We start from the raw sequence: 20,402 nt of genomic DNA, 5'->3' as shown, positions 1-20,402 counted from the left end.
GAATTCATTATTTCAACTTTCAAGACAAACGGATTCATCCCCCCCAGAGATACGGAGGATCCCGGATCTGCGCACATTCCACCGCGCTTTAAAGACCTTACTATTTCACCAGGCGGGCCTGGCCTAATTTTCTCCCTCTTTTATAAAAGATTTTTAATTTTTAAATATCTTTTAGTATTTTATACATTCAATTTTAAAATTGGTTTTAAAAAGTTTGGGTTTTAAATTTGTTGGGGCCAAAATTATTTAATTTGATTTTATTCTACTTTTAAATTTTGTATGTATGTGTTTTATTGTTTGGCTGTGCACCGCCCTGAGTCCTTCGGGAGTAGGGCGGTATAGAAATCAAATAAAATAAATAAATAAATGAATGAATGAATGAAGCAAATGAAATGCCCTGCACCTGTAAGCAGTTTGTCCACATGTTCAGATGTACAATGTGAAATATATTTATAATAATCTAATCAGACCAGGTATTTTATTTCTGGCCCTCAGATAATGTATATATACATCTGTGCACACTTTTTAATCAGGGTTGATTAATTATGACTGCCTAGAATAGTCTCTGCGGTTATCTTGACAAGATTACCAAGAAAGCAATGGCAAATGATTTGCGACAGTCTTTTTCCTAGAATTGAGAGTGACTTCCCAGGTTACATTCATGACTAATGTGGAACTAGAACAGAGTTTCCCGATCTGTTCCTTAACTACTACACCAAACTGGCTGTTATGTGTTGGGTACAACTATGAAATAGCTTTATTTCTGTAAACTGAAGATGGACTTTTAGAACATTGTTGTTATATCAATTAACGATGTCATTTTATTGTTTGGGAAGTTGGTGACTTCCCAAAAATTTTAAAAATTGTTTTTTCAGAATAGGAAACACCTATGTAGTAAGCATTTTTCAAACAGTTTCCTAACTGCTGCAAAGTAATAGGGTAAGAAGTCCATGAAGGCTTCAATATATGTGAAGTAAATAACTACTACTTAAGGATAAATATATTCAATGAAAATAATGCTAAAATTGTGAACATGTATTTTATTTTTTAAAGATTAAGTTTAAAGAAGTTAAACTTTTTTTTTAAAGATTATACCTTATTTCAATACCCCTTATATTTGCAACAAGCAGGTGTAACAATATGTTATGATATGTCCATGACAAAACAATATGCACAAAGATTTGGGGTTAAGGGGTAGAATTAAGGCTATATCTGGTCATGTCTGGCTTCTTTAACTATTTAAGGAGTTGACCAAATATATGCAATTGCCAGTGTTAGCCCTTCAGTGTTAGGGCATTTTTATTCTGCAAAATTCAGTTTGTAAATTCATAGAAATTTCATCAGACCTTTTAATGTGCACACCATACACACACCTAAAGTGGTTAAATCAGATTTTTTTTTGTCACTGCTTATTTGTGTTTATTAGTTGCAAGGAACCCATATTTGAAATTTCTAAATAGATGGTCCATTCCAGCGGTGAAATGTAAAATGTGTTACTACCGGTTCTGTGGGCGTGGCTTGTTGGGGGTGGTAATGTTGTTGTTTTTTTAACTTTTCAAAGCATTTTTTCTAATGCTTTGAAAAGCCTCTGCCGATCAGGCAACTTAGCTGGGATTGTCAGAGAAGCATTTTAAAAAATACCTCTCTGCCAATCAGGCAACTCAGCTGGGATCGTCAGAGACTTTTCAAAGCATTTTTTTTTACCACCTCTTCAGCCAAGAGGTTGCAGAAAAAAATGCTTTGAAAAGCCTCTGAGGATCCCAGCTGAGCCGCACGATCATCAGTCTTTTTTTTTTTACTTTTAAAAGCATTTTTTCGTTGGAAGGTTGTAGAAAAAATGCTTTTAAAAGTGGGGGGGGGAAGCCTCTGATGATCGTGCGACTCAGCTGAGCATGGGGTGGGGGGGCACAGGGATTTTTGCTACCGGTTCTCCGAACCACCTGCCGCCATTGCTACCGGATCGGGTGATCCGGTCCGAACCGGGAGCATTTCACCCTTGGTCCATTCTCTCTGTCCCTCTCTCTCTGTTCATTCATTTTTTAAAAAATTATAATCCAATGTGTGTCATCCTCAAAATCTGCCATGTGCTACTTTCCTTCAACTAGTGTTCACACAATTCTGCAGGTTACTCAAGGCAGTTGCAGGTCACATGAGGTCTTTATTTTTGAAATGGCTTTAGAGACTGCTCTTCTGCAGTCTCTAAAAACCATGCAAAAGTTTGGCCCATTCAGCTCCGGAGACTGCATGAGAACACATCCCATTCTCATGTAATCCTCACAGCCTCCAAAAGTTGTGTGAGAATGAGGCATCTATTTAGAAATAGATAGAACTCTTGAGGAAAGTTATTGAGTGTTGGTGAATACTGGCATATCACCCAAAATGTCATGGAGTGTCACCTTTGACACGTGTCATAGGTTGCCATCACTGTACTAGATCTAGTATAGCTTGTCTAGGAGAATACTTCCTATGTTATTCATTATAGAAAATAACTTCCATGAAACTAAGCTGAACTTGCACCATATAACAACTCTGTGGGCATATAAAAATTGTTTCGTAATAGCCACTGGCATTTGGGGGGAGGCAAGATGGGCAGAATGCTAAAAATAGAATTGTGACATAAATCCCATCCCTTCTGTATATACATCCTTACACAACACATATGTATGAAAGGAACAAAGCTTGCTGTGTGGAGCTCAATGCTGGTTTCATTCATTCTGATATAAATAGCAAGTTCCTATAGCTAGCTATGCTGGCAGCACATGGCTTTAAAATGCTACTATTTTTCACAAGTGAAACCATGCATTCCTTTAGGACAGCATCACCTGAGAAGATTATTAAGGAAGAATGGAAGCATGAACAGTATTCATACATACAAGTCAACAATTTACATTTTAGAAATGCAGGAACAAAGTTATCCATTACAAAAATAAACTAAAAGCGCACTCCTACAGGTGAGAAAAATTTGCGGATGTAAAGACATTTATACTAGTAAAAGTCAGAAGTCAAACCTAGCAGTTACATATTCAAACCTTGTTTCTAATGACAAAAGAGATTCTTGTAGCTATTTCTGAAGAAAATGGACTTGGAATGTTCTGAGTCAATATTATATTGGTTCAGATATGGCATAGTTCAATTGATATTGGTGCATCAACTTTTCCAGATTATAGTAATCTATACTCTAGAGCAGGGGTCTCCAAACGTCTTCAATCATGCTGGCTGGGGAATTCTGGGAGTTGAAGTCCACAAGACTTGAAGTTGTCAAGTTTGGAGTCCCCTGCTCTAGAGTTTTTAGTTGTTGTGCCTTTGGATAAAATCTTGATTAGTAGGCAATTGAATCTAAGTTCTCTCTTGACTCAATAAGGGTCATGGTTGGTACCTTACATCAATGTGGACAGTGCTGAGCTCATTCCTTCAGGGGAATGTAACCCTATCACTAACCTAGATAATCATTTCCATCACTTTCTTTTCTTACTCACTTTATGAAACTGGAAACATTGATTTTGAAATTGCAATGTTTTCTGTTGAAAGAGGACAATCTAAAAAAGGAAGGAGAGACTGTATTAAAATAGATTGACAGAAGGTGAAGATTCCATTTTATTTATATAAAATTTGTTAGTTAAACCTTCTAATGCTTTTTAGAAATAGGTAATTCCATTGGTAAAAATCTAAAGAGCAAATTGCCAGATACAAACAATACTACCTATTTCTTTCCAAGTAGATTTAGCAATGATTTATGATCATTGCCAGATATACTTGGAGAGAAATAAGTAGTATTGTTTGTCAGTAGGAAAAAATTATACTTAGAATTAATCATCATCAAGTTGAAAAGGATTTTAGAAATTATTTATTCCCTGGGTGTCAAACTCAATCACGTTACATGATGTATCACAATGTTTTCTTGCCTTTGCGGAGCTGGGGTGGGCGTGGCTGCACGTGATACATCTGGCCCGTGGGTTGCTAGTTTGACACCCCTTATCTATTCCAACCTCCTTGCTAGAGCATCTCTGATAGATAACGATGCGGCCTCTATTCCAATACCCCTAGTGTTTTTATTTAAAAGTATTTATTTATAACCACATAATCCAATGGTCCTAGAAGACTCAAAAAATGCAATTAGTAAATGTTTATTTACTATACTTGCCTGCTACTCATTCCTGGAGGTCCCAAGTGGCTAATGACAAAAAAATCCCTCAAGTAAAAATGAAGTCACTCATAAAGAATAATTTAAAAGTCTCAACATCATCAGATAGGACCAAGGAAAAATACATAAAGTCATGGATTCACCACTATATCCTAACATTCAGAGTGCTTTCTATACGGTGAGGTATGAAAGTTGGCCTTAAAATGCTCCTCTGAAACCTGGGGAAGGGAGAGATCCTAGGCAGCGTCATTCATGAACTGCTGAAGCTGTTGTGCAACCATTTTTCTACCAACTTCCCTAAGAAAGGGAGGTTGGATGTTGTATGAAGATTGTCTAGCAATGGCTTCTTGCAGAGGGGACAAACCAACATCTGTTTAAGAGATAGACAAACAATCCCTTCTCTAAAGGAAGAATTTGCCACCACCAGAATTCAACTACATGTCACTTCCTGGGCATCCTTAGCTAGTCAAGAGGAACATGGATCTAATGAGCAAGGGGCCAAGCTCACAATTATAAGGTACCTGTCCACCTCCTTTGGCCCAACAAGTTCAAACCATTTCCAGATAACATGGAAGTCTATGGCCAAGGCATCTCCATAGGACCTACACCAAGACTGACATCTACCTGGGAAAGAATCCATGTGATTTTGTCTGATAGATGCCTTGCAAAAACCCAAGAGGGCTTAGGTTAAACAGAGCTATCAGACAGCTATCTGCAAACACAATATGGGTGAAGAAGTACTGCCCTGACAAGACCAAGGCAGCTCTAACCCATGTTCAATTGAGTTCATCTTTCACTGATATCCAGTGACACTCTAGACAGTTCTTCTCCCATTTCCTCTGCCTCAACTATTTCATAAACCATGAACAGTGATGAGAGCCATAGGAGGAAAGAGGTTGCAGGGTGCAATCCAGTTCAAAGCCTTGGCACCCTCTCATTCCAAGAGATGACCAAGGCCAAACTTTATTTTGGACCATACAGCAGACCACCTGGAAAAAACCCCAGCTCCCTCTGGAACACATCTGGGACCATAAATTAACAAGGGTTGACAGATTTAATAGGTCCCACTGCAGGGGGCAGTGCCAGAGTATCTCATGGTTACCAGGGAATAACTTGACTGTAACAAATGCAGTTTTGCACAAATCCATCTTATACACTGGGGGCAGTTCAGTAAGGCCATGTAGCACAACTACTTTGGGAGATACACCCTTTCTCAAAAGGCTTTTGGGTATAATTCAAGGGACTGGTTATTACCTATAAAATACTTCCAAGCACAAGACTGGGTTATTTATGGACATTCCCGTTTCCAACTGCCTCTGTTGGTCCCATAAGATCTGGCAGAACACTTGGTGAGACCCATGTCACAGTGCTTCACCTATGGAACACCATTTCCTCTGATATCCAAATAGTTCAAGAAGCTCAAACTGCCCAAGGAGCTGCTGATCCAGTTCTACAGAGGAATTACTGAGTCTGTCATCTGCACCTCTATAACTGTCTGGTTTGGTTCTGCAACCCAACAAGACAGACACAGACTTCAGAGGATAATTAGAACTGCAGAAAAAACAACTACCGACCTGCCTTCCATTGAGGACCTGTATACTGCACGAGTCAAAAAGAGGACTGTGAAAATATTTACAGATCCCTCGCATCCTGGACATAAACTGTTTCAACTCCTACCCTCAAAACAACTCTGTTGTGACTCCAGCCCCGGGGGCTGGTTTATCTTCGCACGCTGAGTCGGAGGATGATATGGAGGAAGCTGGCAAGAGCTATGTGCCGGAGGGGCCGTCTTCATTGGTGAGTCAGCAAGAACTGACAGTTGCTGACGTGCCTCTGGACCTCAGTCAAATTGAGGAGGAAACAGAGGCCGGTAACGAGGAGAGGGAGCCCCTATTGGATGCAAGAGAGAGACATAGGAGACGTCGTAGAGAACAGCTATTGCCACGTCCCAAGAGGTGTGGTCAGGAGACGTAGAGCCACACCCTACAAAGTATAAAAGGGATGTGGCTGGGCCGGAAAGGCGTGGTGAACAATTCGTTGGCATTTTGGATGCAGTGGAATTTAGAACTGCTAGTTTTGAGTTTTGAAAAGGAATCTGCATTTCTGCATTAGCTTGCTGGCCGTCTGCCAAGACCTCTGGAACATTGCCCGATAATTACTGAACTGATATACCTTTGGAACATTGCTGGTAACTACTGAACTGATATACTTTTGAAAGAGAACTGTTTATTAAAGGGCCAGCTTCAATCTCTCTAGCCTGCGTCTGTTACTGCCGTGCTATTTGAGCTTCTGCAAGGCCACTCGTGGCAGGGGACAGAACAGACTCTATAGAGCACTGCACACCAAAATAACTAGACACAAGAACATTTTTTTCCTGAAAACCATCACTCTGCTAAACAAATAATTCCCTCAACACTGTCAAACTATTCACTGATGCTGAATAAAGTGTCATTCATCTCTAAAAGGTGTTCCTGTGAAAATCAGGCACCTGAAAGAAGGGGGGAAATCTCTGAGTTGGTACTATCTAGCAGCTGATAAACAAACTTAAAGGAAATGTGAGGGAATGAAACCAGAGTTGCTGTTTGTCAGCAAAGTGGTCTCTGCTTTTTAATATGCTGTCTAGATCTGCCATAGCTTTTCTCCCAAGGAGCAAGCATCTTTTAATTTCATGGCTGCAAATTGCCATCTGCACTGATCTTGGAGTCCAAGAAAATACAATCTGTTACTGCTTCTATTTCTTCCCTTTCTATTTACTAGGAAGTGATGGAACCAGATGCCATGATTTTAGTTTTTTTAATGTTTAGTTAGTTTCAAGCCCACTCTTTTTTACCATCATCAAGAGGGTTTTTAGTTCCTCTTCACTTTCTGCCATTAAAGTGGTATCATCTGCACGTCTTGAGGTAATTGTTATTTCTACCAGCAATCTTAATTCCATCTTGTGTTTCCAGCACAGCATTTTGTATGATGTACTTTGCACATAAGTTAACTAAGTAGGGTGGAAATATATCACCTTGACTACTCTGTTCCTTATTTTGAACCAATCAGTTGTTCCATGTCTCCTTCTTGACCTGCGTAGCCTTGCCATTTAGTAATTCTGCACTGCTGCATTTCATTTTTGTCCTATCCTTTCAACAGCTTTGTTTTCTAAAGCAAACTAGTTTCTAGCTCCTGAATATCACAGGGATTGCAGAAGCCTTTCACATAGCTTAGCCACATGTATAATCAGGACAAAGGAAAAGATGGCTTTTCTAAGAACATATTGCCATTACCCCAAGCCGTTGGTCTTCCACACGTTGCTATGTAATACAGCATACATCACTCCAGCACCCAGGACAATCATTAATAAGATCTGTTTCATGACCAGCATACCTGAAACACAAATATTAAATGAGGCTTTTATCTCTAAAAGTTAATTGTGGGCATGTGTACAGTAGAACAGAGTTTATACTATTCACTAGTTATCTATTGGGTGATTAATTCCTTTATCAGACTTTAAAGCATAAGCAAATGGCCTCTATTTCTATAGGGCTTCTATATATAATGGTATTTATTAACTCTCTGATTATTACTATGCTGTGCCATTAGTTATACTTACTCAGGAGAGTTTAAATCAAACATTTTTTTAAAAATGCATTTTCTCACGGGGGGGGGGGGTAGGGGGATATGACCCTGAACACACTGCTGATCTTCTGTATTTTGTCAAGTTTCAAACTTTGTATTTTGCTAAGAGAAAATTAACTCATTCTTTTCCCAAAGATATACAACATAATCCTCTTTTTGATGCATTCTTATAAGGGTTCAATAAATATGTGCATGCAAAATATTTGTCAACTTCGAACCGAACCTGGCAGCAGCCATTTTTCTGTTCCTCAGTTGCCACACATAGGGGAAAAGGGGAAAGGAGGTTGGAATGCCTTACCAGACACAACAGAGAACTTTCTCGTGAGAACCAAGGTCATCTCTACTGGCAATGAATAAGGTTGGGGAAGGTGTGCCTGGAGAGCCCCCCAATTAACCCACTTGGCCAACGTGACCTATGACACTTGGGAATGGGGTTATTTTCTATTTTAATTATACTGAAACCACAGGAAAGATTTATAACAGTTCCAATGGTTGGTACATTCTGTGATCATTTGATTGCCATGAGTTGGTAATGAGTACAACCAGAATTGTCAGATCTGCCATCTTAAGTTTTACAACCACAACACATAGCAATGGCCTCGGTCATTAACTGAGGACTATCTATACAAAGAACTTAATGAGGGATAGTATATTACATTTGTATTGCCATAGGTGGATCTCCACTCTATAAAGAAACAATATGAAATGTTCTTGGATAAGTAATGAAACAGAAATATTAATTTAACTAGCATGTGCAATATAACATGTCTCATTTAATAAAACATTTGTACAGTTGTGTCTCAGATAACAGAAAATGAACAGAAAAGTTGTGTAGTTATTGATGCTCATACTGCAATAAACTAAAAATACTGAGAAAATTTGGGGGTGGGGGTTTCCATTTGAAGGAGCAGGAAAAAGAGAGGGGGGGAAAATCAACTACAAGAATGACTAACTACAGAACTGACAACCATCTGCAGATACTACCCTTATCCCAATCAAGATTTGAATGAATTTCACTATTTAATGGAAAGGCACTGGTATGAGGACTGAGAATGCTAGAATAGACTAAGAGGATTAAAAGCAGAACAGCTTATCCTAGAAACTGGCAATAGAAAGAAAGAAACACAAGATACGATCAGTACACAAATGTCCAAATAAAAGGAGGTAGTAACTAAAGTGGAAGCAGAGGCTAAAAGGGAACAGGTTTTTTTGTTTTATTTTGCTTCAGGCGTGAGGGGATGGGGGTAAAAGAGTACAAACTTCCTAAAATGGGAAGGAAACTGTAGTACTGTAAAGGTACTAGAATGTGTCAAAGGCATTAATTAGCTAAAAAAAAACAGAAAAGAAAATGCTAATATTGCTCTTTCTGTATCTCAAACAACCCAACTACATGTAATATTATCACTTTTACCAGTTGGATGGGCAAACTGAATACACACCTCCATAGATTGTTGCGCTGTGTCTAGGCCTAAATCTTCTTTTGCATTGCACCACTCCCTGTCCGTTTGTCTATCAGCACGTTACCATTCATGTGTTTCATTTTTTTGTTAACTGTTGCAGCCAATTCACATATAATAAGTAAAATCTGACCCAGATATTCAACACACATGATATACAACCTCTTTTCCCTTCCATTGACACCATGTTCATCAGGCTCCAGAATATAGCAATAATTGTGCATAAGCATGCAGGGTTTTTGTATAGCCGAGTCTGCATTTTTTTTAGTTTTGTTCACATCTCAGCTATGGAATTTGAGTCAAAATCGCAATATCAGTTTTCTTGTGTTTAACAGCCATGAAAGAAACCTATCAGCATTCTAAAGCTTACTAATACTGGATGAAGTTGGTATTATTTAATAGCCACTTATAAGTTGAGCTATGGTAAAACAGTATTTCAACATTATATTCTAAGTAGGTTGATAATAGCTTAAAATACCTGCCAATTGCCAATTAATTGTCCAACGTCACTTTTCTGAGATGGGCAGTCATATAAATTGGATAATAAATAAAATCTAAGAGCATACTGGTATAACTTTTTTCTTTGAAAGCATTCATTTTGGAAAACAGAAGTGTTGAACTAATTTCTAAACTGGATGTCTGAAATTCCTGAATTCCAGTGTTTTGCAAAAACATTTTAAAAGGTAAAATCAGAAGTATGTAGCACTCTCATATACCTGCTTGCAATCACTGGGGTGTTTTGAGATAGGAACAGAAAAAGTGCTGTGAAGATTCTCATTAAAACTGAACTAGTACCCCATTGGGGGAAATTATTCTGTGATACCCAGATCTTACTTTAATATTATCCAGTGTGTGGAATTTCAACTCGTAAAATAATGACAATATATGGATACCCTATCAATTTGCTGCAATTAATATTGCATAATATTGAACATTAAAAAGTCTATCTGAAAACACTTTTGGCATCTTTATAAAGTAGGCATCAATACCCCACCACAATTGTTTTTATGTTTAAAAGCAGCACAATTTCCATTTCCCATGATTGCTGAAGTTATTTCTTAATCCTGGACTGATTTATTTATTTAAAATGCTTTTATTCCACATTTTAAGAATAAAAGTCTTCCCAAAATAACCACACCAAAATAATGTTATGCATTATATTTTATAAGTACATATACAATATAATCTCACATTTGGTTAGATAGCTGGCTATATAAATTTCATTATTAAATTTGATTAATAAAACATTTATAGTTTTGGTAGTCTTTAAAGGAACAACAGGAATACATCAAATTACCAATTAGTATGGGGTCACTAATTATTTTAGAAACAAAAGATGACCATGTAGTGTTTATGCAGGAGTGAGATAATGACAACAAATCGCCCCTCCCCCCCCTTCATCAAAAAGCTCTTTCAAGATCTGGGAACTCCGCCTTTTCTCCCAATCAAAGCATTAGTGCAGGGGTGGGCAAATGTGACCCTTTTACAACCTGTGGACTTCAACTTGGACTTCGATTCCTGGCTCAGGAATTCTGGGAGTCGAAGTCCACAGGTCATAAAGGGGCCATATTTTCCCATCTCTGCATTAGTGGGTTCAGAAACAGTCAACATTCCCACCTCCTGAACAAACTCATTTAGGTGTAGCCATCTCTTTTAAAGGTCAGCACAAGTATTTTCTTAAAGATTGGAAGAGAACAGGCAGGTAACGTAGCCATTACAGGACTGAAATACTACAGAATGGTCCAGGCACAACTTTTAATCAGATGCATTCTACTCTACCAGAAGGTACCAAATTATTTTTAGATAGCTCAATAAATCGTGTTACAAATGCCTTGATGTACCAGAACATGTGCAACTGAGACAAAGATTGCCAAACCATAAAAGTATAACATCGAGTTTATTAATCTAAACTGGCAAAAACACTTTTTAGCAGCAGCCACCACTGCCATCTACTTTAACAGACAGCACAAATTCTATGAGAAAAATGTAAGCTCTGAATTTAGTGTTCAAAAAAAAAAAAACCTTTGTCCAGAACTATTCAAATGCTTCCAACCAATTTGACTTTCCTGACTATCTTCCAGTTTGCCTGAGATTAAGTTTCAATATGTTCAACCTTCTTCATTTTAGAATTTGAATATGACCTGTAAAGAAGATTACCTGTTCCTGAGTCCAGGTGAGGAACCTCAATCCACTAGTAAACCTTTTAAATTATTAAAAGGAAGTCAAAGCCTGGGATTTTTACTCCCACCTATAATTTACCAGTCAGATAGAACCAGGGGTGAAATGCTCCCGGTTTGGACTGTATCAGCCAATCCGGTAGCAATGGCAGCAGGTGGTTCGGAGAACCAGTAGCAAAAATCCCTGCCCCCCCCCCCAATGCCCACCCAATCGCCCATTCGCCTGCTTGCCGCTTGTTTTAAAAAATGCTTTTAAAAGGTTAAAAAAAAAAGCTCTGAAGATCCCAGCTAAGCTGCGCAATTATCAGAGCCTTTTTCCCCCTTTTAAAAGCATTTTTTTTTACAACCTATTTAGGTTGTAAAAAAAATGCTTTTAAAAGTAAAAAAAAAAATTGTACGGCACAGCTGATCAGTGCCCCTCCTCCCGCACGATATTCTACTTACCCTCATGCCTCCTTTTGGTGTGCGTGGTGCGCACTGTGCATGCACGCATGCACAGCCAGCGAACCGGTAGTAAACCGGTTCAGATTTCACTTCTCGATAGAACCTTTATACTGCAATTATGAAGTTAAATTCATAGACACACAAGCAACGCAAGTGGGTGGGCAGAATTCTTTGTCAAACATGATACTTTATGCAAAGCAATTATTTACTCAGTCAAATTGCTGACATTTGCTTCCATTTATCAGTGTAAACTGGACATTCAGGGTTGATGCTCATAGCCAGTGATTTCTTTTAGAAAAATATTTCTAAAATATCTTTGTGCATGGAGTAAAACAAAGAATGCTGCCCGTTTATCTATACAGCACAGACACAGTTTGTGATTTCAGTAGAGGCAAACCACAGCGTCTTTCTTTTGATTCCTAAGATGAACTCAGCAAGTTTCTGCGTGTTTGATCTGGTTTGTTAGATGGTTTTGGATGAATGGATAGAGACAGCCTCAAATTCTATAAAGAAGGATCAAGGATGAAATCCAAAGGATTTTTAGGGAATAGCCAGGAACAGAATAGCTTTTTGTATTTTGTTTGAATATGTGTATTTATTTATCCAGCAATTAATGATTATGGAAGAACAGAAAACAAGACCTGATTAAAGGCAAAGAAATAGCTTAAGTTGCAAGCATGGGGATACTAAAGCTATTTCACTCACAGAAATCTATTTTTCTTTCTTACCTCAATATTTGTTTCCTCCAAATATTTGGAGGAAACAAACTTGTATTACAATTTTGAAAGAAAAATACTAATAATGTATTTAGTGTCCCTTTAGGGCTGCTTGAAAAATGGCTAATAGGAAGAAAATCAGAGGAAGGTGGCTTGCCTCATCAGCAGATATGGATGCTAGGTGCTGCTATTCTTAATGTGAATACAGATAGTCCTCGACTTAGAACTGTAATGGAATCTGTCCAATTTTACAGCTTTTTCAGTAGTCATCAAGTGAATCACCATAAATGTTAATTGAATCCAGTCATTAAATGAAGTCATAGTTATTAAGCAAACCCATTGTTTGCTGTGTGGGACATTTTTGGTGAAAACTAGAAGCAAATATCAGTTCTCAGCAAAAACAACATAAATTATAGTCATGTGATAAATTACAGGTTGCTGCAAATGGCTGTAAGTGCAGGCCGTTTGCTAAGCCCATGAAATATGATCATGTGACCATGGGAGTTTATGAACTTCAGAACTGGGTGATACCTTTGGAGGGGGGGGGGAAGTCCATCAGTCGCTAAGTGACATGGCATAGGTAGAACACTACCTATATGTTTTGTCACTATAAACCAGCCAGGAAACAGCCAACGAAATTTCAGTGTAGTATTGACACTTCCATCCAACAATTCCAGCCAAAACTGTCAAGCTAGAAGTAGAGTTGAACCTGAATTCCTGGCCTCCTAGGATATCCAGTTGCTTTTAGCTAAAGCACATTATGTCAAAAGTAAAAGGCATTATTTATTGGTCACCCCCCAAAAATATACTTCAATGTACAATTTGGTGTTTGTAAACATGTAAATCAGATCTAAAAAAATGTTTTTCAGACATGCCAGATGAAAATTCCATTCTGTAGATAATTACCTACAGAAAAATTCACATACCGCAGCATTGCAATGAAGAAAGCCTTACTAGAGTAGCAAATGTTGATCTTCCTAGATGCATAGAAAGCATTTGATAATGTGAACTGGCAATTTATGCTGGCACAACTAAAAGATATGGACTTTGGGGAGAGATTTATTAACATGATTAAGGAGATATATTATAAACAAACTGCAAAGGTGATGGCAAATGGAGATATGACTGAGAAGGTTAGCATTAAGAAAGGCACAAGACAAGGATGCCCTTTGTCTCCTCTATTATTTGTATTGACATTGGAAGTATTAAATAGAAATATTAGACAAGATACAGAAATAAAAGGCATGGAAATAAAAAAGGAAAAGTATAAACTATAGGCGTTTGTTTTATCTTGGAAGAGCCACAAGAAACAGGGCCTAAATAAATAAAAAGAATAGAAGAATATGGTGAAGTGGCAGGTCTGAAAATAAATAAAGAGAAAACTAAGATCTTAGTGAAAAATCTTACAGATAAACAGAAAAAATAGTTAATGAAGAGAATAGATATTCAGATTACTAAGAAAGTAAAATAGTTAGGGATTCAGCTGACAGCAAGATATGTAACAATTAAGAAAGATAATTATTATAAATTGTTGCAACAAATTAAAACAGTTTTGGAAAAATGGAAAACTCTGCAATTATCATTGATAGGAAGAATAGCTACAATCAAAATGAATATATTGCCGAGATTATTGTATTTATTTCAAACAATTCCGATAAAATTGGGGAAAAAATACTTTGAGGAACTTAACAAAATAATATTAAAATATATTTGGCGAGGGGAAAAAAGCAAGAATTGCAAGGATATGACTTGCAACTGGATTAGCATGCTTTCTTGTGGTATGGGAAAAACAAGCTACATGATTACTTTCAAAGACATTATATAAGAAATGCATTAATGATAGAAAATTAAAGAGCAACATTATTTGAGCATACCAGTTTGGCTTTCAGCACTGATTCACCCAAATGTTATTAACATTGTTAGATATAATGATATTCTGAATGAAAAGGGGAACACAAAACTAAACAAGAACTGAGTGATAAAGGAATTGGTATGGCATGGCATTCACAAGTGCAGATACATTCTATGTATGAGAAAGATGTTAAATTATATGGTTTCTATAAAGAATTAACAGAATTAGATAAGATATTAACAGGAACACAAGAAAGATTGATAAAGAAATTGTACAGTTACTTATTGGACATAAAACTGGAAGACGAAGAAGTGAAGGAGACAATGATAGCATGGGCAAAAAATTTTGGTCATACAATAGAATTAGACACATGGCAGAAACTATGGGATAGGAATTACAAATTAACGATGTCAACTGCATATAAAGAAAATTTGGATAAGATGTTTTATAGATGGCACTTTGCACCGGCGAGGTTGGCAAAGATGTTTAAAGGCAAGTCAGCTAAATGTTGGAAGAGTCACCAGATACCTGGTGGACATGTGTAGAAGCAAAAAAATATTGGACAAAAATACATACATGGCTGGAAAAGATGATAAAACAGCACACTGATTTAAAACCAGAAATATTTGTGTTCGGGATTTTACCTGAAACTTATAGTAAAGAGAACACATATTTAATTATTCATATATTAACAGCTAGAATCGTTTTTGGACAAAATTGGAAAAGTGAAGAGATCCCTACTGATGAGAATATGATTAGAAAAATATTAGAATGTGCAGAAATGAACAGATTAACCCTGGCAATTGAGAAAGAACAAACTGAATATTATATGGTATGGGAATCATTTTATCAATGGTTAGAGAATAAAAATGGAAGTTGGAAATAAAAGGAAGAAGAGCAGAAAATATGTTAAGATAGAGATGTAAACAATATGATAATTGCTAGTATTATGATTATTATGATTATTATGCTTAATATTATTATATTCTTATTAGAAGATATGTAAAGAGGGAAAAATGAATAAGTTTATTATGTTCAATTGTTTAATATACTATAATTGTAAGATTAGAGAATTAATATCAATGTAGTGAATGATACTATAAATTCTGATATATTTCAGTACTCACATAAATACAATAGTTATATTTAAATATACACTGGTGAGTCCAAGTTCATTTAAGTTATTAGTATAAAGATCCTTACTTTAGTATATTAACCTTAATGAAATTTAATCTATACAGAAGCATGATTGTTATGTAATACATTTATTTGATATCAGCTTATGTACTGTTGGTTTGCATGTGTAGACACATGATAACAATAATCCTAAAATTTATGCAAACCACTTTGGGAATGTTTTTAGAAAAAATATTTTTGTATTAAGCCTATTAAGCAAGTGTATACATGCTCAAGCTTTTCTGAACTGCCTTTTTAATGAAAGCTACAATTCTTACATCATCATACAGGGTGTAATATTTTTTTCTTAGTTGTGTGTGTATATAAGATATATAAATGATTTGCACAGAATCCCTTTGATTGATTTAGGCTGGCCCATAAATGTTTTACATAAACAAGATACCATAATTTTATTTGAGATTGTTCCAGAATATAAAGTTTCAACAATAAAATCCTACCATAAATGTAAAGCTGTCTGAATGGGATATGACCCAATAGACAGGAACTCCATCCCCAGGGATCACACCTGCTCTAAAGACCATGATAATGTAGGTGGAAAATTCCACACACACTTCCTCATATGGTAAATCCCCCAAATGCAGAGTGTGGCAGATGATCAGAGCTCTCTCCTCTGAAAAGAGCTTGGATTGAGTCCCTTTAGCTACACTACTTCAGAACTGGCATGCCAATTCCCTCTCCCCATCATTTCAATTCAAAGAAACACTAAAAACATAACTAAAAACATCTGCCAAGAGACAAAGTATGATAAATTCTCCGCTCACTTCCTGCCTTGTGGCCCAGTGTGAACTAGCTAGGCTGTGCAACTGGTAGATATTCTCAGATTTTATATTCTCTAACACAAGGGTCTCCAACCTTGGCAACTTTAAGCCTAGCGGACTTCAACTCCCAGAATTCCCTAGCCAGCAAAGCTGGTTGGGGAATTCTGAGAGTTGAAGTCCGCCAGGCTTAAAGTTGCCAAGGTTGAAGACCCCAGCTCTAACATATCTTTTCTGCTTCAAAATAAACAGCTGTGTAAACCATAGGCAAGAATGATTTACGACTTACAGAAAAGACTATCTTTACCTTTAGTATAAACAGAATTCATATTATAATTATATAATTATAATTCATATATTATATATATATATATGTAAGTTTTCACGGGTATATATGTGTGTACAATTAATATTTCGGGTTTCTTCCCGTGTAATTGTGAACATATCCCTAAAAGGGTAGAAGCGACGTTTCGACAGAATCTCATCTGCAGATTATCTCACCTTACTGCAAAAGACCCCTCACATAAACCTGATGATGGCAGATGAGATTCTGTCGAAACGTCGCTTCTACCCTTTTAGGGATATGTTCACAATTACACGGGAAGAAACCCGAAATATTAACTGTACACACACACACATACACACACACTCACATATATATTATATATATATATTTCATAGTATAAACAGAATTCTTGCCTATGGTTTACACAGCTGTTTATTTTGAAGCAGAAAAGATATACCTTAGAGTTGGAGTCTCCAAACTTGGCAACTTTAAGCCTGGCGGACTTCAACTCTCAGAATTCCCCAGCCAGCAAAGCTGAGAGTTAAATTTCTGAGAGTTAAAGTCTGCCAGGCTTAAAGTTGCTAAGGTTGGAGACCCCTGGCTCTAACATTTATCTTTTCTGCTTCAAAATAAACAGTTGTATAAACCATAGGCAAGAATGATTTACGATTTATAGAAAAGGCCATCTTTACCATTAGTATAAACAGAATTATCTCAGAAAGATGGGAAGGGAATGGTCAGAGAACTTTTAACTATACAAAGTGGGAGGCATACATATGCTGAATTTTATTTGGCTGATGTCACTTTATTTTTTTTTAAAAAGTAAAGACTCTATTCACTTTTCTCTTTAAATTCACTGCATAAGCTTACCTAAAGGACTTAGCGGAACAACGCACCCAAGAAGGAAAAAGACAGTTGCAGTGAGCAATTGTATATACCTGAAAAGATGACTTAAGTTTCTTCCCCCAAAATTATTTTCTAAAATGGGAGGGTCGCCTTAGATTCGCTGGGGATCGCGCTGAGCTAAATTTACCAAGACGGGAGGGGTTATGGTAGCCCATTATTTCTAACTGGGAGGGGAAGAGAGATTTTTAACCTTTCGACAGGCGGGGGATGTTGGCGTTTCGATAGACTGGCCCTTTTGAGATAGTTAACCTCAAAAACCTTGAGAAAGGGGAAAAAGTCACACCAGGATCAGGCGTGTTTCGTGCGAAAGTCTTCAACCTCGAGGATTTTACAAACAAGACAGCGCACCCAAATGGGAAAGCCCATCCTACGCCTGGCACATAGAAAACAAGCAATCGCGTCGGCGGCTGAGAAGCGCCAAGCAAGTTTTCCTTGCCTAACTTTGACACGCCAGAGGTCCCTTAAAGTGGGCGTTCGGGCAAGCAGGGGAAAAAGTGAAAGAGGCCGATAAAGCCCTCGATCCGACTTGCACGCCCACTCCCCAAGGAAAGTCCTTGATAAAAGTTCATGCAACTGAACTTCTGAATCAACCAGAACCGTGGCCGCCCCAAACCCACACAGGTCTCTCACTTAACGCGCCTCGTCAAATCCAGCCACCACTTTCTTCGCCTTCCACCGCGTGCCTTGACTGGAAAATGCAACGCCGCCAGACAACCCACCCAGCCACCCCGCTCCGGGAGATGAAGATCTGGGTGCCGCCGATTCGGCGACGCGAGTTTCTCGAGCCCCCAAGTGATTGGCTGAGCTGGAAAAGTCCCGGGAACTTTGCAAAGATTTCTCCCGGGTCGCTGGCATAGGCGGCTTTAAAACTGCAGGCAGTGACGCCCGCTTCGCCCTTTGGGAACGGATTACCTATCCTCGCCGTTTTCCGCCCACAGCGGCGCTTCCCCTGCTCTGCGGCCAGCTCTGTTCCGCGAATAGCCCTGCTTGGATGCGCCGGACTTCGCCTTCCACGTTCCTTTCTCGGCGACGGCCTTTCTGCTTGGCGGTGGCGCCCCTTCTCTCGCCCTGCAATTCAGGCCCCTCTAACAGGGAAGGGACTAGGACCCCATCGGACAAGGAGGCTGGAGGAGAGTGTGAGTGTGTGTGTATGTGTGTGTGTTGGGGGGGGAAGCCAGTTTTCGCCTTAAAGCGTCTCTGAGCCGAAGCTGGAACCCAATGGCCGGGGAGGCAGTGGGGAAAGTCATAAGAGCAACCGAAGCTCCGCCTGTTGCAGCTGCCCAAACCTTCCCGCTAGGTGAGAAGGAGGAAACTTCTACTCGGGACCTCCCCTGGTCGTTTCATGCAAATTGCCACAACTGGATCAAAAGTGGGGAAGCACGCCTGCCTTAGGAGACGTCAGACGACCTAGCCCTACTAGAATGATACTGCATCTTACCCCGCAGGTTCGGAGAATTGGAGGGACAAGACTAGGCAGCTGGCCCATCACCTTTCAGGCAATCCCTAATCCCTAGGCAAAATTATATATACTGCTCAAAAGAAATAAAGGGAACACAAGCAGAAGACATCCGAGATCTGAATGAATGAAACAGCCTTATGAAATACTTTGTTCGTTACATACAGTAGTTTATACACTGCTCAAACAACTAAAGGGAACACAAAATACTCTATGTAACAAAGAAAGTATTTCATAAGGCTATTTCATTCATTCAGATCTCGGATGTCTTCTGCTTGTGTTCCCTTTATTTCTTTTGAGCAGTGTATATATATTAAAATTCATCCCTACTTTGAGCGGGCAAGCCCACAGCAAACTGAGAGAATGGACTTGATGAACATTTATGTCACAATTGCCTCACATGTTATGCTAGCTAAACCATTTTGGATGGCTTGTTTGGTTTTGGTTTACCGTGTGTTATGTTAAACCTACCAGTTCTACAGGTGAGTTCAGGCCTCTTGGTTAGTTTTCCAAACACCCATCGACAGATTTTAAATATTAGCCTTCCCCAACTTCCTCTGGTCATAGAGGCTGGGGTGACTGGGAAGACAGGGTCATGATCAATGGTGAGTTGCCCCCTGTTCGCACCGGTTCTACAAACGCTGCGCTTGCACAGAAGAGAGCGAGCGAAATGAGCGCGTGCGGCCCCGTTGCGAACCAGTAGTAAATGTAAGTACAACCCACTCCTGGTCATGATCCACTCCTCTGGTGGATACCACATTGATGATGGCTTGCATTTGTCCTATGTAAGATTGGTGCTCCCAGATTCTTCAGCATTGCTTCAGAAGTAACGAATTCCTTGTCTGAAAATTCTAACTACCATATAGTTTTCTTGCAATAAACCACACAATGATTTGTCTATACCATTGATAAATCCAGAAGTGAATTGAAGTTAAAATATGAGAAAAATCAATTAATGGAATCGTGTAGAAGATGATCACATAGAAGTTTGTTTCTCGAATCTCAGTTTTATGAATGTTGTAATTCCTGTATTAAGAATATAAAAATTAAGTAGATTTAGATTTAGATTCTTTTTGCTATTTATTTGCCTTATCATTTGCAGCTGAAGCATGTGGCCTGCTTTGAAAAGACTGAATGCAAAATTGCAGGCTTATCTTCATGTTTTACCGGTTGTGGCATGTAAACATGTAACTAACCATTTTTAACGATGTGTCCTCATCTCATCCAGAGTCTGCTTCTAGGGCAGCCTAGAGTCATCTATAATTATCGTGCTGTTAAAGTGATGTTTCTCCTCTTTTTTGATCACAAATCTTGCCATACAAACATTCTCCTGCACTTTTATAATGATAAGGACAAGAGGTGACAACAGCTCAGATCCTATTGGCTGCTTAAGT

The 20,402-nt window shown here is 38.3% G+C and overlaps 1 protein-coding gene across 9 annotated transcripts in view; it reads right to left on the bottom strand.

Annotated features, from left to right (window-relative positions):
• ST3GAL6 (ST3 beta-galactoside alpha-2,3-sialyltransferase 6) overlaps positions 1–20,402 on the bottom strand; it is an 80,467-nt gene that overhangs the window by 17,186 nt on the left and 42,879 nt on the right. For 8 of the 9 annotated variants that reach the window (XM_087894841.1, XM_034412222.3, XM_087894842.1 and 5 more), the window contains 2 exons: positions 7,411–7,510; positions 3,477–3,536 (listed from right to left, as the gene is read on the bottom strand). In XM_087894841.1, the coding sequence (XP_087750967.1) occupies positions 3,477–3,536; positions 7,411–7,510 (160 nt within the window). Of the gene's footprint in view, positions 1–3,476; positions 3,537–7,410; positions 7,511–18,464; positions 18,853–20,402 lie in introns of those variants that run through there. The other variant, XM_060686291.2, reaches the window with a different exon arrangement.

This window comes from Pantherophis guttatus, chromosome 5 (assembly GCF_059756535.1).
Source record: "Pantherophis guttatus breed Tessera chromosome 5, ASM5975653v1, whole genome shotgun sequence".
NCBI classification, from domain to species: domain Eukaryota; kingdom Metazoa; phylum Chordata; class Lepidosauria; order Squamata; family Colubridae; genus Pantherophis; species Pantherophis guttatus.
This window is presented reverse-complemented; position numbering and strand designations above follow the sequence as displayed.